This window comes from Aulonocara sp. 'chitande type north' Nkhata Bay, linkage group LG8, assembly GCF_057382095.1.
Source record: "Aulonocara sp. 'chitande type north' Nkhata Bay isolate Kocher_YH1m ecotype deep benthic linkage group LG8, A_spYH_male_GT1.1, whole genome shotgun sequence".
Classification (NCBI taxonomy): Eukaryota; Metazoa; Chordata; class Actinopteri; order Cichliformes; family Cichlidae; genus Aulonocara; species Aulonocara sp. 'chitande type north' Nkhata Bay.
In genome coordinates this window covers 23698058-23723263 of record NC_141351.1, presented here as the reverse complement: position 1 = coordinate 23723263, position 25206 = coordinate 23698058, and the positions used below count along the sequence as shown (strand labels likewise).

General features: G+C 43.4%; 1 protein-coding gene across 2 annotated transcripts; it reads right to left on the bottom strand.

Annotated features, from left to right (window-relative positions):
• Window positions 1–134: 134 nt before the first annotated feature.
• Window positions 135–24492, bottom strand: grnb (granulin b). 2 transcript variants are annotated; one of them, XM_086304430.1, is made up of 18 exons: window positions 24373–24492; window positions 23992–24067; window positions 20839–20979; window positions 18574–18699; window positions 17840–17953; window positions 16506–16647; window positions 16260–16387; window positions 15942–16071; window positions 15767–15858; window positions 15002–15146; window positions 14518–14624; window positions 14112–14348; window positions 13397–13633; window positions 11138–11233; window positions 3322–3576; window positions 3008–3241; window positions 2400–2648; window positions 135–2135 (listed from the first exon to the last, which is right to left on the bottom strand). In XM_086304430.1, the coding sequence occupies exons 2-18, from the start codon at window positions 23992–23994 to the stop codon at window positions 1989–1991; spliced, it is 2583 nt and encodes an 860-aa protein (XP_086160556.1). In that variant the 5' UTR covers window positions 23995–24067; window positions 24373–24492; the 3' UTR covers window positions 135–1988. The 2 variants fall into 2 exon arrangements, with proteins under 2 accessions (XP_086160556.1, XP_086160557.1); XM_086304431.1 differs by lacking the exon at window positions 11138–11233 and having other exon boundaries at window positions 24373–24491.
• Window positions 24493–25206: the final 714 nt, after the last annotated feature.

The window sequence follows — 25206 nt, the reverse complement described above, 5'->3', positions numbered from 1 at the left end:
CATCCTCCACATCTCCTGCTTTCACAGAAGTGTGATTGATTTGGAGTTAAACAACACAGTTTAAGTGTTTCCTTCATTTTGAGTGACACCTGCACACATTTTAACAAAACAACACCACAAACAAGCAAAGGAAATCAGCGAAATGAACTTTTATTTTCAGATTGAGCCAATCTGTAAACCACTTTACATGACAGTTATTTAAAAGTCATTGAAATTACTTAAGTTTAAGAGATCGTTCAGCTTTTTAGGAACTCCTGAATCTACAAACTCAAACATATTACCAACTGTGACACTGACCAAGTCTCAATTCACAAATAACTCCAAAAGATTCTCCTGAGCGCCTGTGTTACGTTTCTATGAAGACAAAGATGCAAATCAATGTTACAACTGCACAAAACAAAAGACTTTCCAAAGGATACAAGTAACTCCTACTGAAGAAGGCACAAACTGCTCGATGCTCGTTCGTGTCCCGTCAGCTTCCAAATGAGGAAAGAAATGTTTTTTTAATTATTGTTGTTTATTTATTTTTTTTATTAATGGTGCTGCTTGTTGGCGGCAACATTAAAAACAGCAACAAGCAGCCAAGTTGTGGCGAAAGCGTGAAATGGTTATGAAAACCTGATTAAAAACTGGCTCAGCCATGAAACGTTCCGATAAATCCTTCGTTTCTGGAAGTGAAATGTCTAAAGTTTTCCTCTCACCTTTACAGACGCCTACATTTCAGTTTGCATGTACAACAATAAATGTTTGACATTCTTAAGAGTCAGTGAAACATCGAGTCTCCAGACACCAAAACCACTTTACCATAAAGTAAATGTGCCCACAATCACAGCAGCTCTAATCGGACAGCTCGATTTCATCCTCTAAGCCTGAAACAGTCAAATTAACAACTGCATTAATAAATTCAGAAACACTGGAAACAATTCCAAAGGCTACCTGTTAGTTTGTCCAGATTTGTGGTTTTTCCACTGTTAAAGTGGTTAATTTGCAACTTTGCCATTTTAATGAATAAACCATCAGGAAAGATGATACAGTTCTGCTGACTTAACAAAAACTGCCTTTTAGAGAAGACACGTGGTTCAAGTCAGATTATTTAGGAAATGTTGCTCACAAAAAGGCAGTTTGTACATTCATGATTCTCTTCCAGAGAGTAGACCAGCTCTGTGCACTCATGTTTAAACACTAATGATCAGGGAGTTTCTTTCATGAAAGTATCAACAAATGTCATCAAAATATGCATAAGATTTGTTACACAAACTCAAAGGAACTGCCAACCTTGGTACAAAAACATGCTCCTCTATCTTAAAGGTTGAAGAGCGCATTCTCCACCCGCTGGACCCACCTGTTGTTTAAAGTTTTGGGCAGCCAATCAGAAGATACGTAGAGCTAAAGGAGTGAAGCAGCCAATTTCAGACAGAATGAACTGAGAGCAGGCGTCAAGCTCCCTGTATGGGTTCATTATTTTAAGTTCACTCATGCTAAGCTACTCTGTCTGAAGAAGAAAGGGGGAGAAAAAATATCAGCAGAAACAATAGACTTTCAAAAGAGACGAATTCACTGAAGTTTATTTTGAAATGGGGTTTGTTACCTATAAGAAAACTTCAGATCTGACATTAACAGATAACACCGCAGGTTGAAACGGATGCACTGTAAAGCTGTCCTGGAACCTAGATGTAGAGTGGTTCTGAAGGAGTGCAATAAATATTTTCAACCAGAATGCAGGCTAGGTTTCACCTGCTTCCCCCTTGAAAACTACTTCAACTTCACTAAAATTCCTTCATTGGCAAAAATCAATTAAACAAATGTTTTTCCTGCATATGTGGACCAAATCCCCCCCAACCACACAAAACTCAAAAATACGCAAGAGTGCAAAAAACTCAGTGAATGCACCTCCACGAAATGAAACGGGAAGAAGCCCTTCTTGTCCACAGACAACACCAGTAGATGACATAACGGAAAGATTGAGATCATCATTGCACTTCAGTGGATTAGAGTCCGTGGTGGACAGTGTCTCTCTTTCGGTCCCCAAACCACGAGTCCCAGGTCAGCTGGGTCTGCAAGGTGCAGCCTCCGGCCTTGAGGTCGCACGAGTACCCGGCAGGACAGCAGTGCTTCGAGTCAAAGCAGCAGACGGCCTGAGAACAGACAGCGTGTTCAGCACCGAATCAATCGGCAAGGCTCAAACTTATTTTATTCTAAACAAACATGAGCTGAATGAATTCAGCAACAATAAAAGTCGATTATCAAAGATGAGTAGTAGCACAGCAACATATAGTATACCTGCTAAGTTTTAACATAAACATTCCAAAATCGAGCCTAGAACAAGGACCATCCAAAGTCACGGCTGGAAGAATGACTTCAAATGTAAATGAGTGGGAGGGACTGACAGGTGAACGTACCCTGGGGGAGGGGCAGCAGCTCCACTCCGTGGCGGAGATCTTACAGCAGGTGTCTCGTTTGGAGCAGCGAAACTCGCCCCTGCCATCACACGCCACATCCTCCTCGTCCTCCTTCACAGACTGTAGCACTTCGATCTGAGGGATGGTGCTGAGGTGGTGGTAGTGTCGTTGCTTCTCGCATGTTCCTGTCTGCATGTTGCAGGTGTAGCCCTGAGGGCAGCAGTGCTCGTGGTCAGTGCAGCAAACAGCCTGAGAAGAGACCACGATGCCAGATATTAACATGTTACAGCCACGAGTGAAGCATTTCAGTGATTCCTATTAAGCTTTTCCCTATATACACTATTGAACACTCCAAAAATATGGTCTAAATGGCAATTGTATTTCCTGCTGTAAGCACCAAATTTGTTTAAACAGGAAAGAAAGCCGGTTTTACATCACTATTGAAACTGCTGTCTGATTCATTTTAGTCTGTTGTGAAACCAAATGATATTCTACATCAGCAAGACACTGCAGAAATGTCACAGATCAGTTTGTGATCTTATCAAATGAGCACCTTTGTGGAAAACTCGAGGATTTAATGACAGTCTGAACATCACTGATGCACAAACCTTGAACAGCGGGCAGCAGCCCCACTTTCCGGTCTTCAGCTTACAGCAGGTCGTCCCTGAAGCGCAGCTGCTCTTGTTGTCACATTTAACGTCGATCACGGCGCCCGGCTCTGTTACAGCGCTCACTTTGGCGAACCACGGTATAACATGGGAACCTCTGGAGCAGGAGAAGTGGTGGGGCTCACAGGTGTGTCCGCTGGGGCAGCAATGGTTTCCATCTTTGCAGCAGACAGCCTGACGGGCAACACGGGTAACTGACACTCTCCCATTTAAAAAGAATTAATAATTTAAAAAAAGGGAGGGGTTAAACTCACGTTCGGCAGAGGGCAGCAGCCCCATTTGTGTTCCTTTTCCATGAAGCAGCAGGTCGTGTCTCTGGGACAGCTGGTCTGGGTGTCGCACATGTTCTGAGTTGGATGGGAAACAGTCTGGCCGAGCTCCTCCTGCAGGGCTGGGATCTTCTGCAGCCAGGCCACACTGAGGCCACCGGGTTTGTCACAGGTGCCCTCTGCCACATTGCACTTGTAGCCTTTGGGGCAGCAGTGCTCGTGATCGTTGCAGCACACAGCCTGGAACGAAACAAGGAACGAGTTCTACATCACAGACTGAAATCCTTCAAAACATCACAGGCTGCTCTTCTGTTGATGAAACAGCTGAAAAGTTATCCTCATTTTATTTGACACCATATGATCCACCTCTAGTCAGCTTCAAAACACCAACTAATTGTCTACTATTAAGAGTTCTGTTGTTAAACCACTGGTTCCAGGTGTAAATCTCAGTGTTTCCTGTTACATCTTCCCAAAAGAGAAGGAGTATTTTGGATGATTTAACACATCTATACATTTAAATTCAGACTTTTGAATTTCGATCAGTTTGTCTTTGCCTCTGAAAAATCCACTCAGGTATAACAGCTGTCTCAAAGTAGAAGTACAGAAAATCTCTACAGTCACATGAGGGAGAACAGGGTTGAGAGCATAGGTTGACCAAAATTACTGAAACTGTGCAATGAAGTCACTGAAACAGCCACTTTGACGGGCCCATGCCTGATCACCCGGTCAGCTGCCATGTGACTGAAACAGCAATAAGGATCAAGTTAGTCTGATACCGGTCTGTGACTGAATGGGGGTCATGTAGACAATTGCACTCAGAAGAGAGAGAAAAAAAAAAAAAAAAAAAAACCCTTTAAAAACAAAGTTGCTGCAGGATGGAAACTTAACTGCAACGTTACAATGTAGCGCTTGGCAACATCCCATTTTTATGGATTAACAACAAAACAACTGGCTGTTAACCAGTTAAGTTGATTCCTGTGAACAAACAAAGATGAGATGTGGTCAGCCTTCAACTGAGACCAGTTGCCTATTGGAGGGCAGCCCATGTAGTCAGCTTATGGCCGGGTTGTCGTCCAAAGGTTGAGCATTTTTCAGGCTGGTCAACACATCTAATTGCCAACAGTTACAGACCAAATAAAGATTCAATCAGAATCAGAATGGGTTTATTGCCAGATGTTGAGGTTTACAACATTAGGAAATTGCTGCGGTGCTTCAGTGCAGACAATAAGAATTAAAGTGCTATGTAGAAAGAAAGATATGTGCATGAGATATATACATGAGAATAAGAATTATGAGTGCTACGTAGAAAGATATATACATGAGTGCAGGTGGTGATCAGTGCCAGACATGGAATGATGCAGTGACACAGCGTAGGGTCATGTGTTAGTGGCGGGGACAGTCATATGGTTATTGTTCATGTGTCCAACAGCAGAGGGGAAGAAACTGTTCTTGTGGCGAGAGGTTCTGGTGCAAATGGACCGGAGCCTCCTGCCTGAGGGGAGCAGGTCAAACAGACTGTGTCCAGGGTGAGAAGGGTCAGCTGAGATCCGGGCTGCACGCCGCAGTGTCCTGGAGGTGTACAGGTCCTGCAGAGATGGGAGTCTGCAGCCAATCACCTTCTCAGCAGAGCGCACAACACGCTGCAGTCTCTGTTTGTCCCTGATAGTGGCTCCAGCGTACCACACGGTGATGGAGGAGGTGAGGATGGACTCGATGATTGCAGTGTAGAACTGCATCATCGTCCGTGTTGGCAGGTTGAATTTCTTCAGCTGCCTCAGGAAGTACATCCTCTGCTGGGCTTTCTTGATGACGGAGGTGATGGTGGGCTCCCACTTCAGGTCCTGGGTGATGGTGCTACCCAGGAAGCGGAATGAGTCCACAGAGGTGATGGGGGTGTCAGTCAGGATGATGGGGGGGGGGGGGGAGTGGGGCTGTGTGCTTCCTGAAGTCCACAATAAACTCCACTGTCTTCTGGGCATTCAGCACCAGGTTGTTGTGGCTGCACCAAGACACCAGACGTTCAACCTCCCTCCTGTAGGCAGACTCATCCCCGTCAGAGATGAGCCCAATGACGGTGGTGTCATCTGCGAACTTGATTAGCTTGACAGACTGGTGGGTGGAGGTGCAGCAGTTGGTGTACAGGGAGAAGAGTAGAGGAGAAAGAACACAGCCCTGAGGGGAGCCGGTGCTGATGGTCCGGGAGTCCGAGACATTCTTCCCCAGCCTCACGTGCTGCTTCCTGTCCGTCAGGAAGTCAGTGATCCACCGGCAGATGGGATCAGGCACATTCATCTGGGAGAGCTTGCCTCGGAGATGGTCTGGAAGGATGGTGTTGAAGGCAGAGCTGAAGTCCACAAACAGGATCCTGGCGTAGGTTCCTGGGGAGTCCAGATGCTGCAGGATGAAGTGTAGGGCCATGTTGATGGCGTCGTCTACAGACCTGTTGGCTCTATATGCAAACTGCAGGGGGTCCAGGAGGGGGGCCGTGAGGGTCTTGAGATGGGAGAGAACTAGGCGCTCAAATGACTTCATGACCACAGATGTCAGAGCCACGGGTCTGTAGTCATTTAGTCCAGTGATCCTAGGTTTCTTGGGGACAGGGATTATGGTAGAGGACTTGAAGCAGGCAGGCACATGACATGCCTGCAGTGAGGAGTTGAAGATGCCAGAAAACACTGGGGCCAGCTCGTTTGCACAGTGTCTGAGGGTGGCAGGAGACACACCGTCTGGGCCGGGAGCTTTCCGAGCATTCAGACTCCTAAACTGCTTCCTCACATCTGCTTCATGAATATGAAGAGTTGTGGTCGGAGGAGGTGGTGTGAAATCCTCTTTTGTGTGGGGTGAGGGGGCGGGTGTTGCAGGTGAACAGTTTGAAGGTGGTGATGGCTCTATGGAGGGGGGAGAGGTGGGGGAATGAGTGTCCAAAGTGCCTCTATTGTTGGGGTCGTTGGAGGTGTGAAGGCTGCCTGATGGCTCGTCAAAACGACAGTAGAAGTCGTTAAGGGTGTTGGCTAAGAGCAAGTCATCAGTGGAGTGGGGGGTTTTAGGCTTGTAGTTTGTAATATTCCTAAAACCTTTCCACACAGAGGCCGAGTCATTCTCTGAGATCTGCTGCTGCATCTTCTCAGAGTGCTGATGTTTGGCAATGTCCACTTCCTTAGTGAACCTGTACTTGGCCTCTCTGTAGCAGTCCCTGTCTCCGCTTCTGAACGCCTTACTCTTTTCCAGCCACAGCTTTTTGAGTTTAGGAGTAAACCAGGGTTTGTCATTGTTATAACTCACCCTGGTGCGTGATGGCACAATGCTGTCCTCACAGAAGTGGATATAGGAGGTGACAGTGTCCGTAAACTCGTCCAAGCTGTTAGAAGCAGCCTTCATTGTGTCCCAGTCTGTGGTCTCCAAACACGTGCGAAGCTCCTCCACAGCCTCGTTGCTCCACAGTTTTTTGGTCCTCACGACAGGTTTGGAGAGCTTCAGCCTCTGTCTGTACGCGGGGATTAGGTGGATCATGACGTGATCAGAAAGTCCGAGTGAAGCGCGCGGCACCGCGCGATAGGCCCCGCTGATCGTGCTGTAGCAGTGGTCCAATGTCCTCTCCTCTCTGGTCGGGCATTTAATATACTGCTTGTATTTCGGAAGCTCATGGCTCAGATTGGCTTTGTTAAAGTCCCCAAGAGCAATGATGAGAGAGTCCGGGTATGTCCGCTCCGTGTGGAGAATCTGCTCTGCGAGTGCGCACTGAGCTGCTTGCGCATCCGCGTCTGGCGGGATGTAAACAGCGGCCAGGATGAATGAAGCAAACTCCCGCGGAGAATAAAACGGTTTGCAGTGAATGAAAAGATATTCCAGAGAGGGAGAGCAGTGCTGAGCAATCACTGTTACATCTGTGCACCAGCCACTATTGATGTAGAAGCAGACACCTCCACCTTTGGTTTTACCGGAGAGAGCGGCCTGCCGGTCCGCGCGCAGCAGATGAAAGCCCTCCAGCTTGAGCGCGCAGTCCGGGATGTCCTCACTGAGCCACGACTCCGTAAAACATAAGACACAGGAGGAGGCAAAGTCTCTGTTCATGCTTCTCATCAGGGCCAGTTCGTCTATCTTATTCCAGAGTGAGCGTACATTAGAAAGGAAGATCCCAGGAAGGGCCGTTCTCAGTCCGCGTTTCCTCAAACGCACGAGTACGCCGGCTCGCTTACCTCTCTTTTGACGTCTCACTTTCCTGATCAGAGTCAGCAGTAAATCTGCCGCAGATGCGACAAATATTGGAAATAAATCCACAGGCGTTGTAGTCCTGCAGTTAAGGAGCTCAAAATGAAATACAAAGACTACTTGTCAATATTGAGTATGTTTCCCTGATTGCCATAAGTCCCCATGACAGAACTGCATGGAGGTTGTTTTGAACAGAGTGTAACACTAACAGTGTGAGGATTCATTATAATTACTAACTGCATGGAGTGTGATTATTGTTGAAAATGAATAAGAAAATCAAAAACGATAAAAACCCTTTCTCTTGGAGGTCACATCCCCTCCAGGGAGTTATGGGAGAAATATGGCTTTGGGACCTTTTTTAGTATTGGTGACAGTGCTGGAACTTTCAATGAGTCTGCCTTATGGCCTGGGGGGAATAAAGACATTGGGGGACGGTTTTATGATTGACAACATATGGAAGAAGGTACAAGACGCACCCAAGAAGAAGAGGAGTATGCTGGAGAGAAGGAGAAGAGCGGAGTAAGTGGAGATGGGATGTTTCAGTAATTCCTAGGACCGTGCACCAAAGTTTGAATTAAAAAACATCTAAGCTATAGTTTCCTAACACCTAACCAGCCTGTGCCAGGAATTTGTATCTGACATCCATCCACGATTCCTAAAAGGACCTCTTAGTAAACAGACTGATTACTCCTTGAAATATAAAACAGCATCTCCTTGGGACAAATGGAGATTACTGAGTTTATTGAATTGTTTTTCTCAAAAAGATTTAATAATCTGAATTTAACAATTTCTTTTTTTTGTATCTTCATTGTGTATAACCTGTGGGATGATCCTACCCAGGCCACTGGATCCTAAACCTAACCATTTTGCCTTAAGAAAGTGTCCCTAGAATGTGGATAATTTGGAGGATGGTCTTAACTAGACACATGGCCCTAAACCTAACCACTTTGGCTTGGCAGATACTATTAGAACTGGAGAATTAAAAGGGAAGATGACCCTGCCCAGGCCGCATGACCCTAAATTTAACATCTTGGGGGAAATATTAACAGTTGGTAACTGCATTTGGGAAACTTAAACCTTATAGTGGGGAGTGAATATCTAAAAATGCCAAGCATTTGGGTTGAGGTGGCCATGAAATAAGAATTAATTTGCCCTCTTATTTATGTTGAGGCCTCCGCTGACCGACTGGACCTTTTACCTGATTTCGTTATAGTGATGTCTTCCCCCCCATCATCTATTGGGGAGTATAATGGCTGTCCTAGTGCAATAGGAAAAGCAGCCCTTCAAGTTGTGGTTTTCGTTGATTATTTGTTCAATTACTCTTAAAAAGCCATTCTTAATATAGGGTTCTTATTATTATGGGTTGCCTTACATAGCCTTTTTAGTTTTGGAATGAAGGTGAATATGGGTTGATTGTTTATTTAGTTTTTGTAGATTTTTTTTATGTATTTTCTTTTTCCTTTCTTTCCCTGTTTTCACATTCCTGCTCCGGATGTTACCCGTTGTCGGGTTCTCCCCCTGGTCCGCGACAGCCCTAAGACTCCCTCCGGACCCCACTCCCTTACCTAGTTGTTGTTGTTGTGTGTTTTATTTTCTATATATCTATATAGATCTATCTATATCTATATCTCTATATATCTATATCTATATATCTATATATCTATATATTTTATTAAACCATCCTCAGCAGGATGATGTTTTAATCATAAAAATTATAAATAATAATTTTATGGTTTTGAATGGTATTATCATGGGTTTTATTTTTATCTTTTTACAAATTTCTATGGTTATTTTTATTCTTTCTTATCAATTCCATATGATATTTTAAATGGGTTCTTTTTATTTTTAATTTTGTTGTTCTTTTAGAGAGAGGCCTGGACACCTTTTAATATTGGGGAGGGATCAGGTGACATGAAAACATCCATGTGACCTATGATTACCAATCCTGGGAGGGGCCCAGGACTTGGGCATCTCCCAGGAAATGTGTTTAAATGCCTCGCTCCTTCCGGACACCTAGTAGCATGTATCCCTCTGAAGAAGCGGTAACTCCGCGAAACGTCAGGGACGCTAGACCAAATTTGTTGGAAGAAAGGCGACTTTTTTAGCCCTTCCAGAGATGGGCGACAAGTAACTTTGTTTAGCCCAGTCACATGAAAGACTATTTTAATTGACAAACTTTTTTTACAACTGTAAAGTGGGGAGTTTTTATTCACCTGTAGCGAATTGACCGTGAACTCTAAACGGGAAGTGAGAGGTGGCGTTGGATCTGAGCGAGGCATCGGTGTGTGCACCTAAACCCTCTTGTTTTTTGAGTCTCAACCGACCAACAGACACTGACGCGGGGACGCCCGTGATCGGTGGGACTACTATATTGTTCGGGTCCAGGATGGAAGCACACCGGTTGGAAACGCCACGACTGCAAGAAAACGACATGCAGGATGGCGGATGGACGTTTCCACGCCACCAGCGAAAAGCACGGAGGAGACAGAGATCACTGAGCCTGAATCGAGTGGTCCAACAAACACAAAGAAACTCAGGTGAGCTCCCCACTGACAAATATAAGGTACAAAACAATAACTTTGAAACCTTAGGTGAAAGTTCGTCTGGTGGTGGTCTGGCTACGCATGCTGGGGGTCGGGAGGGGACGAGGCACGGGGAGGGATGGGGTCGCCCGAACATGAGACGTGTTAGACAACAAGGAGGACAAGATGCTCCCGCACCAAAGCGTGCACTTGATGCTGACACAAGGAAGAGTGCGAAGAATATATTTAAATTAATACAGACTGTACACCATAAAAGTGTGATTGAAGAAGCACGCGACACGGGCTTATACCCCAGGGGTATGATAAAACAGGTGTCCAGGCTCTCTAGTTTTATAAAACCGGCTGCGCCCACAGAACAAGTTAGGAGGCAACTTGAGCAAAACACAGACTCTTGGATGTCCAAAAATCTAGATATTCTTTATGATCATTATGCCACTGTTATTGAATCTTTAAAAGGAACTAGAAAGACTGAGGTGTCATTTCAGGTGGCAAAGACGTGGGCTTTTAAAAGATACGGGGCTCGCTTACGAGTTTCTACAATGTCAACAGTTGAAACTCTGCTTAAATCGTCAGGGGAAGAGGGTGGAGGGAGGGCCCGCTCGGAGGCCGGCCACACACGGGAACAGAACACAGTACAGAGGGGGGGGAAGATCGGGGGTAATGCCGATTGATTTGAGAGATGATAATGAATTTCCGCCCTTACCTACAGTGGTGAAAAACCAGACTGCTAGTAGCAATAATACACAAAATGTTTCCCATCAGAAAAACCTATCGTTGGGGAAAAGGAAAACTATTTTAGAGGAGCTGAATGAGCTTCAGACTGTTAATGCCCGTGCGCCGGCCACCTCGGGAGCCCTCCCGAGGGTAATTGTAGAAAAGGGGAGAAATGTAGATGGGGGGGAAGACGGGAGAGGGTGGGAGTAGGGTGGAGGCAACAGCCAGAGTTAGATCAAATGTTGTGGTAGATTTGGATGAAGCTGATGACATTCTGCCTGCCTCTTTGTGCTCCCCCCCTGTGTGTCCTAGAAATACTGTGCGCTGCGACTTGCCCTTAACGGCCGCGAACAGGTTGCCATCTGAGCCCGCCACCCCTCCAGTTTCTTGCTCCACGTCTCGCGCAGGAGACCGGACAAATGGTCCGGACCCTATAATGAAACAACAAAAGCGAGTAAAAATCCAAACCTCTGCTGAAACAGGTGACAAGGTAGTGGGTGAAATGACGATTGAGGCCCTGCAACAGCAGGAGCCAGCGGGAAACCTGAGCAGTGACTCATTGGACCGCGCTGATCCCCACTATTTTAATATTGAGAGTAATTTTCACCTGAGCGAGGAGGATAATGAGAGCAATGGCTCGGCGGCAGAGTTTAAAACCGTGTGGCAAATAAAGCAGAGGGAGTCTCACAGCGGGCGCGGGCTTACAGGAAAGGGAGAGCCGGTCGGGGCGGGGGCGGAGACGAGGGGCGCAGAGGGGGGTTACCATACACCTACTTACCATCGGGCGAGGCCTAGTAGGAAATTACAGGATTGGAGAATCAAAGTTGATAAACCGGTAGTTTTCTTGGGGGACTCCAATCTAAATAGAATACCCCCCTTCGAGAATGATCAGATTCAGGTGGAGAGCTACCCGGGTGCGAACTTTTACCATTTCTTCAACCTGTTGGAAATGACGCCGGTGTGTGAAAATACGGAAATGGTGATCTTGTCTGTAGGCCTTAATAATAAGGATCAGGACCCTCAGAAGACCTCAATTAAACAACTACGCAAGGTGGTGAATGGGGCGAAAGCCGTGTTTCCGAATGCGGACATTTTTGTAGCCCACATCCACTTTTCCAGATCACTATCCAAACTCCAACAGTCAAATCTCACTATGATCAATAACTTCATCAGTACACATTATAATTATTTACCGTGCATACCTCAACAACACTTCCATACCATAGCTGATGGCATTCATTGGACGAGTGAGACTGCTAAAAGTATCTTTGACAGCTGGTGTGAAGGCCTGCGACTCAGCGTGGGTCTTACGATGTAGTATTGTGGTTTAATGCATGTGGGGGGAATTTGGGCCTGTTTGGGAGCGCGCTTGCAGCAACACCGGTATGCCATACGGGCGGATCAGCTGCGCTCCACAGTGGCCACTCACTTCAGGGAACGCACAGAGGAGGCCCTGAGTATCGTGAGCCTGCAGGCCAACCCGGGCTGGTCGGTCGGTCAGCGGAGTAGGATGGAGAGAGTTTGATGCCAGGATGTTATTGTCATCTTTAAATATTTCTTTTGTGGGTGTAGAATTTTTATTACATTTGGTATTTCTTTGATGTTGTCAACACTAAGTATATGCAGTATATGGTCCAGAATAATCAATCAAGACCCCAATGTCGGAGGGAGGGAGAGTTTTTAGAATATAATTATAGGTCAGGCTTTGAGAGTGTGGTGAGAAATAAAGAAAGTTTCAAAAGAAAAAAATGGTCTGGAAACCTGTTGTTTGCTTCATAACAGAAATTCTGTGAACAGATCATAATTATATTTCTAAGCAAACTGTCACCGAAAAAAAAAAAAAAAAAAAAAAAAAGAAGTTTCCCTGAGTTACAAGCAGGCTGCTGTCCTGTTCCATTTTGTGTTTAAACTAGTGTGAATGAGACATTACTGAAATGCACTCAGAGCCACAGCTGACTTCTTATTTTCCATCCTCAGACTTGGGTTTGATTGACATTTTCTAATCATCACACGTCTTAAGCTGGACTGTAATCACTGTTCACATTGGATCTAGGATTACCTGGGGACCTCTAATGAATTTAATTCAGGATTAGGAGGGGCGTGCATGTGTCTAAATCACATAAGGTCCCCTGGTACTACTAATCCTGTGCAAATAGGGCTTAACAGATGAGTATGAACTTTCAAGACCTGGAAGCTGGAATCTACAAGCCTACTACTACTACTACAGTAAACAAATAACCACCCAGAAATAGGTCATGACCTAAAGATGAGCCACTTATGCACCATGAAAGCACTCCTGGGATCACACAGGAATTAGGAGATGATGCCAGACAAAAAAAAAAAAAAAAAAAAAAAAAAAAAAAAAAAAGAAATTACAGAGGCTCGGTGGTTAATGTTAACCAAATCATTACAATTTCTGTCGTGTTTGAATGTGCTGTGGATAAAAATAATTCAAGTATCAGTAAGAAAAATTAGAACAGGATGTCAGAAATAACCACAGCTGACACCAAGAACAAACAAACCCTTGGCTATTTGCACATCAAAGTTAAATCTGGCCAGCACATATGATCAGGAGGCAGAAAGGAGATGCTGACCTGTGGTAAAGGGCAGCAGGCCCACTGTCCGGAGTTCATTTTACAGCAGGTGGAGCCCCACGGACATCTGGTCTTCTCATCGCATTTCTCATCCTCCACCTCCAAGGTCAGAGCTGCTACCTTTGTCAGCCAGGAGACGGGCGGAGAGAAGCCCCGAGGGTCATCGCAAGTTTCGGCTGCCAGGTTACAAATGGTGCCGTGGGGGCAGCAGTGCAGGTGGTCCTCACAGCACACAGCCTGCAGGTACACACAATACAGACCAGAGGAGTGTTACACCGAACTACTAGAAAGCCATGTAAGCCAATTGATTTTTTTTTTTTTTAATTTACAAATGTAAACTCTTAAGATCATAAATCTCCTGTGTGAGCGTCCTGGGCAGCATTAATTTAGCACATCTTTCCAAAGGCGGTGATCGGTACCCGCTCCCTCATCGAGTCTGCTTGTTTAACACACACCAATTTGCTCTGAGTCTTTGAAATAAATTGGCATGTTTGTTTACGAATTAGCTCATTGTTACTAGCTCACCCGCTGACCTGCGCCACTGTTCGCCCACTCACATCAGCATGAGTTTGCCCTCCTCAGAAAAATCTGGCTCAGTTCTCTGTTGATGGTTTGAGCCTGATGTACTTGTGGTTACAGGATTTTCATGAGCTCAGCATTTTGAATACTAGAGACAAGACAGAAGAAAGCAGTCCTCACTTCAGCCCCGGATTACCTGACGCAGCGGACAGCAGGCCCAACCGCCACTCGCAGTCTTGCAGCAGGTGGATTTCCCAGGACATGTCGTTGATTTGTCGCACCTGTTGTTACTGTCTTCCAGTAAAGGAAATACCGGCACGTGTCCAAGCATGGGAGTCACGGCGTTACCTGTGGAGTCGTCGCACGTGGAGCTTTTCAGGTTACAAATGGTGCCGTGGGGGCAGCAGTGCAGGTGGTCCTCACAGCACACAGCCTGCAGGGATGAGGAACAACCCAGACTTAGAGTCTGCAAATGAACTACTACATTACCTAAAGGAGAGTCCATTAATAAGCTCTACTCGTGTTTATTAATGGACAATAACTCACATGAGTTACAGTCTCCCTGTCGGAGAGGAGAACAGGTCATTAAAGGAAAAGTGTACCTGTGGTAACGGACAGCAGGCCCAGTCTCCTTTCAGTGTTTTACAGCAGGTGCTTCCGTCAGCACAGGCCGCAGAGTCGTTGCAGGGGATGGAATGGACTGAAAGGTCTGCAGAACAATAAAAATCACCACCACAGAAGCTAACATTTTTAGATTCCTGTAACACTGCTTGACTCAATGAAACGTTTTGAGGGAAACCCCCCCACAATGCAGCACAACCAGATATACATTTCACACATTCTTCTTCCTCCTTGTCAAATTTTGGCACAAAGAAACCCAATCACTGACAAGATGAAAACAGATGGAGAAAAGCTTCTTCCCACTCCACTCAAAACGTTAAAGTTGACGAATTTCAGTCAAACAGATTAAGGCAACATTACTGAAGATATTAATAAAACATTTGTATTAAAACATGTTTTTCTCTGAAACACATTAAATATTTAGAGTTTGATCACAGAAGATGTGACGATGGCCGTCTCACTCACCTTTTCTCTGGACTTTAAGGAGCTCGGTTGCAGCTTCTGCCAGTGTCATGGTGGGGTTTCTCTGGGTAGACTCACAGGTCCTGTGGTACAGGTCGCACTCTGAGCCTGCAGGGCAGCAGTGGATGCGATCTGAACAACAGATGGCCTGAAAGAAGTAGTAAATCTTTGCAATCAATGATTGTGTGAAAGTGAGAACTCAACCTCATCAAATACTGCATTTCCTCCCCCGAGCTGCTCTCCTGGGCCTTTACTGCAACTACCTTCATTTATGAGTCTTTGTGCTTTCAGTAACTGAAAAGCTTTTGAGCAGAGCTCAGGTGAAGGACGTACACTGAAGAATATCCCTGCCTCGATTTTGCAGTGTTTTTGGCTAATTATCCATTCATTTTGAAGCACTGTGCAGCTTATTCTGGTTTTTCAGTCTAATGATTACTTCATTCATTGCAATGTTGTAGCGTTTCTTTCAACCTCGTATTGACTTTCAGAGGAAAACTACCAAAAGGAAGTCTTAACACTTTGAATCAACTCTCCATAAGTATTTCAAATTCATAAATGAAAGGAAATTCCAACAGGGACTCATTACATTTGAGCAAAAGCAGCCTTCAGTTTGTTAGATATGCCACTTATTTGATATCTAAAAAGACTAAACACCTGATAAAATATTAAAAAGCTTCACAATGACCTTTAGCTAGTAAGAGTCGGTCTCTCTGCAACTTCCTGTTCATCTAAACTGACCCCATCGCTCAGTGACTTCATACTACTTACACTGGGCATCGGGCAGCAGCCGTAGGTGTCGTTGATCATCTTGCAGCATGTGGTGTGATCAGGACAAAATGACTTCTTGTCTGGACAACTGACTGAGGGGATGACAGAAGTGACACGGGATCCATCAATAAAATCCTATTCAATGTTTGTTTTTTAATTTAAAGATAAGACTTACTGTCACTGGCTACAGCAGGGATCTTCTTCATCAGGGGCATGACGGTCTCGCCACGCCTACACCGTGAATGCTTCAGGTCACACTCCATGTTGGCAGGGCAACAGTGAAGGTGATCCTCACAGCATGTGGCCTGCATGAGATTCAAACACAGGATGTTTTAGCCTTATTAGGAACCCTCGTGTCAATGTTTTCCTCCAATCAGTACAGTAAGAATCAAACAGCTTTAATTCAGCAACATAAAAATATGGAAAATGCTGGAAACTGTTGGAATACTTTAATTCAAATCACTTGTACTACATCTACAGCATTTATATGCACCTTTGGGTATGGGCAGCAGCCGTACTCTCCGCTGGGTAGCAGACAGCATGTGAAAGCGTTCGGGCAGCTGAGTTTCCCATCAGGGCACGATATTGAACTGCCAATGGAAGCTACAAAAGTAGTAAGACCTAAAGAGAAACGCAGTCTTCTGTTAACACTACAGTATCATCTGCATATAAATTTAGAAACGTAAGTGAATACATGATCATCACATTTCACTGTTTATTTATATGATGTAATCCCCACCTGGGTTATTCCCTCTCCTTCTAGCAGGTAGTTTGGCCAGCAGAGGGAAAGACTCCAGCGAGGCAGAGACGCACCGCAAGTGAGCGATATCACACTTCGTTGCCTCAGGGCAGCAGTGGCGCCTATCGTCACAACACACCGCCTGCAGAGAGAAGATCACGGGATCGTGAAGCACACCAGCACTATAGATATACAACTGGGACATGAAAAATGAACAATTGATGCACGTGAGACATTTTAATTCAGTATATAGAGTAGTTTGAATAAAACAGGCAGATGTGCCTTTCTATTAAAGCAAATGAGCACTGATTGCTGAATGTGCAGCCAACAAACACCATCTGATTCCAAGGAAATGCTGCAGCTTCAATGAGTTTTAAATACTGAAGAAATTCAAAGTGTTTCATTTGAAGCAAATAAATGTCTAAAACTGGTCATTTCACTCTGAACAGACATTTATTTTATTTTCCACCAGGAGTATACAGAGATTATAAGACTTATATTCACACAGTATTAGCCATTATCAGAATATGAAAAAGCTGAAATGTATAAAGTTTTCATTTTTGGTGTGTCTAAATCAAATCCTAAGTGTCTGACATTTTTAACACTTACTTTAGATTCTGACATTTCTATAGTTTTAGCTGCTTTCAGGATCGATCAAGTTCTCCCCTCTTTGCCTTTGCTGGCAGCTGCAGAGTGCTGACATCAGCAGCTATGAGTGATTCAGCAAAAGGTCAGACTCACTAATTTTGACTTCAGAAAATGTGCAGTCTGTGGCAGACGTGCAGTGTCATTCTGTGTTGCCAGCCAATTTGTTCATGAAGCAACTTCAGAACCACACAACCACCCCTCAATGAGTGTTGAGGCAACATGATTGAAGACATTGGCAAATAGACGCAACACAGACAACCACAAGTCCAATGACACTTTGTTTTTTTAATATAAAATGAATGATCACCGCTAAGGATTTAAAACAGAGTCATCACTAAATGAAGTGTCAGGAATTTGTGGTAGTAGAAGGGTTGCAAATAAACTTAAAGATTCTTAAAGCTGTTGCATTTTCTAAGCCTGTGCATCCTTTACATCATCTATAAACATGGTCTGAAACCATTTCAATGTGTGTGTGAAACTTGAGGCAAACTGAAGTGCGTATTAAACATACAGTGTTGGTGAAGAAATACATCACATTTCATTTTAAACAGCTACAAACTTTCATAGGCAGCCTGTCAAGAACTCATGCAAGAAACAGCTGATCATTTTTTGGTGTGAGAAACCTGGGGCTTGTGTGAGTCAGTGATTTTAGGCAAAGAGATGGCGTTTGTGCTTATGTGTGTCACCTTGGCTAAGGGGCAGCAGCCCCAGGAGCTGTCAGGAAGCTGGCAGCAAGTCGTGTCATCCGGACACTCAGACACCTGGTCCGGACAAACGACTGCCTTCACCGTCTCCTCGAGCTGAAGCAATCACATCACAGCCAACGCATACAAATGCAAGGACGCCACATGGTCAAACAAACAAAAGGCTTAAAAACACTCAAATATGAACAGTTCAAGGAATCAATAGTCAATTAAAACACACTGAAAATCACTCCAGCCACAGCGTAATATACATATATAAAATATAGATTTTCCTTGCAAGACAAGAGAACAAACAACTGCTGGAGAGATTAAGTCCGTGGAAACATCTTGGCGCTGCACCAAGAGAGATCAGGTAGCCTGTGTGGGGGAGGTCGAAGCATCTGTGCTTGTAGTGCCATCGTGAAACCAACACTATTGCGCCTCTCAATACTCTGCACGTTTCAAAAACATTCCCCGCACCTCTTCAAACACCTTATTTACCCATGAGTGTTGTTCTTTTAAGTCATTTGTTTTTGGGGTGGGAGGAACGTACAAAGCAGATCAGACAATTCCATTATTTTAACAAATAACACCAACTGAGCAAACGTATCCAGATAACAAAACTGAGCTTGGTTCACTGGAGATTCCTTTAAGATAATCTTCCAATGGTTGTTGGTGGGGTAATCAACGTTAAGATGTCTAAAGACAGAAGCTAAGCTTTGCCCCACCCCCTTCACCTGAGGCTGGGTCGGGAGTCGTGTCATCCACGGCAGGGAAACTGTTTTATTGACGCATTTCTCATGGACCAAATCACACAGGGTGCCCTCGTAACAGCAGTGGAGGTGGTCTGAACAGCACTCTGCCTACAGAGGGATTCAAACAGAGTGTAAGAGAAACAGGTTCACTGAGAGGAAACTTAAAAATTGAAATCAATTTTAAGTGACAGCAAACTGACATTTTATTTTACAGTACTATTTTTCCCAAGCAGAACATAAATACTGAGTTTTATTAGTTTATAGTACAAAATATCCTGCAACTCTTGTACAAAAGTCATATAATATATACTGTCAATAATATGCATAATGTTCAAGGTCATTCTATGAAACTGTATGTTGACTGTTTTGTTCTATTAAACTTTCTAATACTATATTTTTAAAAGAACTCCCCTTCAGCGTGTGAGCAATATGAACAAGCTCTCAAAATTAAAACACCGTCAGGAGGAAGACGCCCCTGCACAGAGGGAAATAAAACCCCGTGTCATCCTCGATCAGTACAACGGACACTCAGTTCTCAGTGAGAGCGCTTTATGGCTGAGAAACGGCCCGAGTTTGAGCGCTAGCCTTATTCACAGCTAGCTTCTAGGAAAATTGTACTCTACAGCTCACATGCTGCAGGTTTCCAGTTTTACTCATTTACTGTGGCAGAACAAGCCAGAGTGGTGTCTGTGGGTAAAACTGCCATGTGACCCCGCCTACTGCGCCATTGAAGGCCCTCTAATGACTGTTTTAAATGGATAAAAATACTCTTTTCCTCATTAAGTAGTCTTCATAGTCATGAGAAAGTTATTTTCACAGGACCCTCTGCCGTCATGTGAAAAACCAAGTACAAGCCGTGACTCAGCAGATCGCTACAGACAACAACTTAAAGTAATTCTTTTCTACATGACCATGAGGCTTGGACTTTGCAGTGGAGGAATTTTCCCCACTCTTTGCAGTGTTGCTACTGATCCTTGAAGCATGTAGCATTGATTTGTGCACAGCTCTCTGAAGGTCCTGACTATATTTCTGTTGGGTTGAGGTCTGCAGCTTGACCTACTACTGCAATAACTTCAGTCTTTTCTCCCCCCCCCCATTCTGTTGTAGATTTGCTGCTGTGCTTACAATCATTGTGCTGGTGCATGATCCAGTTTGGACCACGCTTTGACCATTTGACTCTAGAGTACAACGCTGTGGCTGTGAAACAAACCCTCAGCTCTCCACCACTGTGCTGACATTTGGAATGACGTTTTAAGATTAGAGTTGATAAAGCATGTACTTGGGGCTGGAACACGTGACCCTGAACCCTCCCTTATTTATGCTGCAACAGGCCTAGGCTGCTGGGCACGTCCCATGATTGTTGATGATGTTATTAATAATCTCGGGCTTTCTTCCACAGAGCATCTTTTGTCACGTCTTCCTCCCCTTACACCCGACCGGTCGTGGCAGATTGCTGCCCCTCCCTGAGCCTGATTCCAGGAGTTTCTTTCCTGTTCAAAGGGAGTTTTCTTTCCCACTGTTGCCAAGTGCTTGTTCATCAGGGTCATCCAATTTTGGGAATTTCTTTGAATCATTGTAGGGTCTTTATCATATAATATAAAGTGCATTGAGGTGCTTTTGTCATTTGGACAGATTACATCAAACGTTATTTATACAGTGCCAAACAAACATTGTTCTGCAACTCTTGTGGAATATTCACATGCAACTCTGCAAACCTAAGCTGTGCTGCCATGACAAGGCACTTTTTCCTGACACTTGTAAACAAGTCATACCCGTTTCTTTTTTTTGTAAATTGTGCGTCACAAACTTAAACACGCTGAGGCATGTAGAGTGTGAGATGCAGATCTTGGTTTTTTCAGTTTAAGCACTGGACAGTCTGATCTCATGGTAAACGTGCCGGGACCTGAACTCCTGGGAAGACTGGCAACTGTATCCAATGTTTTCCACTTATGTAGAATGACAGACTTCAGACTGACTGGAAACTGCTTTCTAACCCTCCCTTAGATTGATGGGCAGCAACAACTGCTCCTCTGAGATCATTACTGGCATCTTCCCTCTTCAGCACTGTGTTAAACACACAAATGCTTTAGACTAGCAAACTCTTCGTCGCTCACACTCACTGATGATCGATGAATCAAGTGCATTTGGTTAGCAGTACCTGGCTGCTACCCTCGTCTTAACTTATAGAAGCACGATAGTGTACTTGATTAACATCCAGGTCAGACACAACAGTGACGGGTAACTCACACGTGGTAGCGGGCAGCATCCGTATCCCCCCTCAGTATTCTTGCAGCAGGTGTTTTTGTTCTGACATGTGTGTCCATTGGGACAGACCAGCGCCGAGCTCAGACCCAGCAGGGCCAAACACAAGAACCCCATCTGCAGAGCCTGAACACAGGGAACAGAGGACAGGGCTGTGAGCGATTAATACAAACCCTTATGGGGATTTCTGGGTTTTATTCTGGCTGTGAGTGAGGAGGAGGGAAACAAAGACAAGTATGCTTAGCAGCTGCAAAAGAATTTCAACTGAAACTGGATTTCGCCACTAAACAAACCCAGATCCTTCTGAGATTGACGTTCCCTTCATATCATAACTACTTTATGTCCTAAACAGCAGCACTATAAATGGCAAGTCACGAGTTCAAGATTCAATTATTGGCTTTTGCAAAAACTCAGACTGAAAGTGACTCATGTCTATTATTTTTAGTTGGCCGCTAGCATCATTAACGGCCTTTTAGCTCAAGCAGAAAGAACAGAATAACAGACTTAACAGACTGCTGAATATGTAATGAAAAAAGATTTAGTGCCAATTTAAGACTGATTTTCCTCTGGACTGTTGTGATACAGCAGTGACTTTTTGTCCCAGAAAAACTAAACTCATTGGACGTTCCTGCTGGCTCATGTCACAAGTTTGTGATAACATTTTAATTGCTATACATTTTACAGGCTGGATGGAAATAAATAAAAAGTTTTCCATGTTATGAAGGTGGTTCACTTCTTCCTGGAGTACATAGCCATGATGTTATTATCTGCTCCAGTGCCGGTTAGATTCCACGTTAGAGAACAGGTAAGAAATCGCCACCTACAGACCAATTAAGTCTTCAGAAAAATGGCATCACCGTTCCTGGAAGAGCTCTTGTTCATCTTGTTTGTCTTTGTTTTTCCTCAAATGAGCATCAGGAATGAAAACAGATTATTAATACCACTTTGATGATACACACTGCTAAAACACAGGTTAAGAGGAAATCACGAGAAAACACAAAACACTCTGAAATGTCTCCTAAAAGTCTGGATGCTTCTGACAAGGTGGCAATTCTGGGCTGAAACCACAAATATTTCCTCAAATATAATTTAATAACAGTATGCACTGTAGACGGCAAGCAGTAGCATCTGTGGCAGGGATTTTAAACTCAGGGCAGACAGCTGCAGTTTATGGAGATGCTTTAATTTTAATACAAGTGAAAAGTTTGCCTCATGCAGCCTCTTGGAATTTAATTTTGTTAACAAGAAGCCTTCAAGTAGTCCAAACATAAACTTTAACTTTTATAAAAGCTTAGCCTTATAGAACTCCTCATTTTACATCTAATTACAGTTCAATTCAAAGATGACGCCTGAAACTGCCCAAATATGAAAATGAAGCTTGCTTTTACAGCTCTGTCACTTGAGACCAAGTTCCAACAAATACATTTTGCTGTAGTTAAGGACTTCTCATCTTTTGCAGATTCTGTACTGAGAATGAAAAAGGGATGTTCAAACTGAACACATGCAACATGTTTAAAATAGCGTTATGCGTCTGCTCAAAACGTCAATTTTCACTTTCATATTTTTGTACTAGGTTAGCGTTGGGGTGTTTCTTTGCACTTCTCACTCTGGATAGCGTCCATATCTATTACTGATGGCATTCAGCTCCACTGCCATGAGCACAGGCAAATGCAACCTTTCAAATTTTATACACCTCAATACCCATTTAGCTTCATGAGTTCCTGTTCTACTAGAATCATTGCATTCTATTATTTAAAGATTTTACATCATTGCATTTCACAGGTTTCTATTTATTCGTTTCCTTCTCTTTTCTTTAACCTAAGTAAGACACCTGGTTTGTAATAGAGACATGTTCAATTTCAAAGATCCTATAGTCCCTCTTAAGTAGCTACTAGTACTGCAAAAAAGGGGCGCAAGAATTAAAATGCAATGTTTCTAAAAGCACAAAACACAAACTGTTTCTGTGCAGTTTGTCTCTCAGCCCGATCTCCAATTAGAGAGACTGTCCAACAATAAAATATTTTGTGCAATACTCTCAGAGATCAAGAAGATGTAGAGAGAGAAAAAAAAAGCAAACATGAGGGGAAGATTAAAGATTAGGGACTGCTCAGGATGCTGACATTTGATAAATTTCCTGGCTTATGTTAACTACGGTCATATACAGATCCACTGTCTTAATCAGAGAGCAGATCTATAAGTAACGTGCTGCTGAAATGATCTGATCAGTTCATAAGATCTTTCAGCTCTGGATTGACGTGCTGTTCATGGCATTTAGTTCAAGAGCACAAATCATTAAAGTAAATTCAAACAGGTAATCCACTTTAGTTTCACCTGCCAGATTCTAACTTTTACCAAATCGTCACACTGGCTACAAACTAGAAAGGAGTCATGATGGCTCATATAGTGGCTCAATCTCAAAATTTCTACCCAGTTTTTTTTTAGGTTTAGAAAAACTGTCCCAGGTCATTTTGGGAGCAGTGACCCAAAGTGTTTGTGCAGGTCAATCCTGTCACCTGAGCAGACAAGTAAAACCTCAGGCATTGCTCCAGCCCAGCATGATGTCAGTCACCTGAGACAAGGTGTGAAAGGACAGCATTCCCTCTCTAAAACTCAAGAAGCCTCTTGGATGACAAGTAAAATATCTTCAAAACCTTATGAAGTCCAGCTGCCTTATATTCCAGATCTAAAGACTACCATGACCCAGATAAGTGGGAACCTACACAGACAACCTACACACGATGCCAAAGGGCAACGCCACGACACCCATTTAAATCTAACGTGGGAGGGCAATATAAACTAAAAGACAAACAGATCTGGTACATAGCAAATGAAAATAGATAAGAAAAGGCTGCACCAACAGGGCAATAATGGAAGGTCTAGTTTCTTTGTAAACACACGTTAAGCTCACATTTCAATAAAAGACAAACATTACTGTCAACGACTTTAAAAGAACAACTGCAACAATTCATAACGTGAAAGATTGCTAAACTTCACCTGTGCATATGTCAATATATGGTAAAGCTCGGGGATGGGGTTTAGTCGCTTTCCGCCCACTTTTTATTTATTTTTTCTTAAATATACAAACTAAACCTTTACAAAGCCAATACTGAAGCAATATATACGAAATAAAACATTTACCATGATTAGCAGGAATCCCGAGAGCAGGTAGAAAGAGTTTAATCGTTATCAGCACTGGGCACTTTTCTGCATACTCCTGAAAAACAACAGTACACTGTCAGTCGATGTTATGCTTTTAGGAAATACTGCATTATACTACAGGGGGTAAAAGGAGTGACAACGTTTAAGAAAAATAACCTGGAACTTATAAAAAATACCAGCTGAAAGGAGAGAGCTTTCTAACGCTAGCTTTTATAATAAAAATACAAGTTAGCGTAGCAGGCTATGCAGCTAAAAACAAAGCTAGCTGGTTTAAATGAAGTTAAGCGGATGTTCTCTTTTCTTTTATTTCTTTTTTTTTTTTTTTTAAATCAACGTACGAAACGGAAATCATCCTCTTACCTCGCCTGAAGGGTCACATACATGTACCGTTTGATGTGGTAGTGACAGCCTGCAACACCCAGAACGCACAAAGCAAACAGTCTCTGATAATACTTATATCACATGACGCCTGACACGTGACTCTACAGGCTAGCGTCTTAAAGGGCCAGTACACTGCAGCGTTCCAGGGTTAGGAAAATAAAACAACAACAACAAAATAATATAAAAATAGAATATTAAATTAACTTTTTATCTATTGCATTATTTGAATTTATGAAAACTTACGACACTGGCACAGATGTGGTAAGAATTCAAACATCACAAAGTATTGAAAGCATGTTTTCTGTAAGAGAAGGACGTTATAACTTAAAGCGGTGGGCAACGTCAAACCTACGGTTTTCGTGTTTGTGTGTGTGTGGAGAAAAACCATGGCAAAAGTTGCTTAAAACACATAGTCTTTATTAGGTATAATAAAAAGATAATGATGGTTGAATTTCAAATAATATCTCTGTTTGTTTAGTTTTTATATTCTTTTTCTACTCAGATTTTGCAGTCAACATTCCAAAATTGGAGGCATTTTCCTTTGACGTGCGGAAATAAAATTGCGGAATTATAAAAACTATATATGAACATTTTTTTGCATTTCAAACAGTGCATAAATTATGTGCAAATATGTATGTTGATGTTCCTGAAGTTTCTATCAACAAGGAAGCTGAAACAATACTTCAGCACTTATGAAGAAGGATTAATTATATGTGCATACTTTCCACTCCTAGATGATTAGAATATGTAAAACATTATTGTTATTATTGTATACTTTATTTTGGGTTTTTTTTTTTAAATCAAAGTAAATTA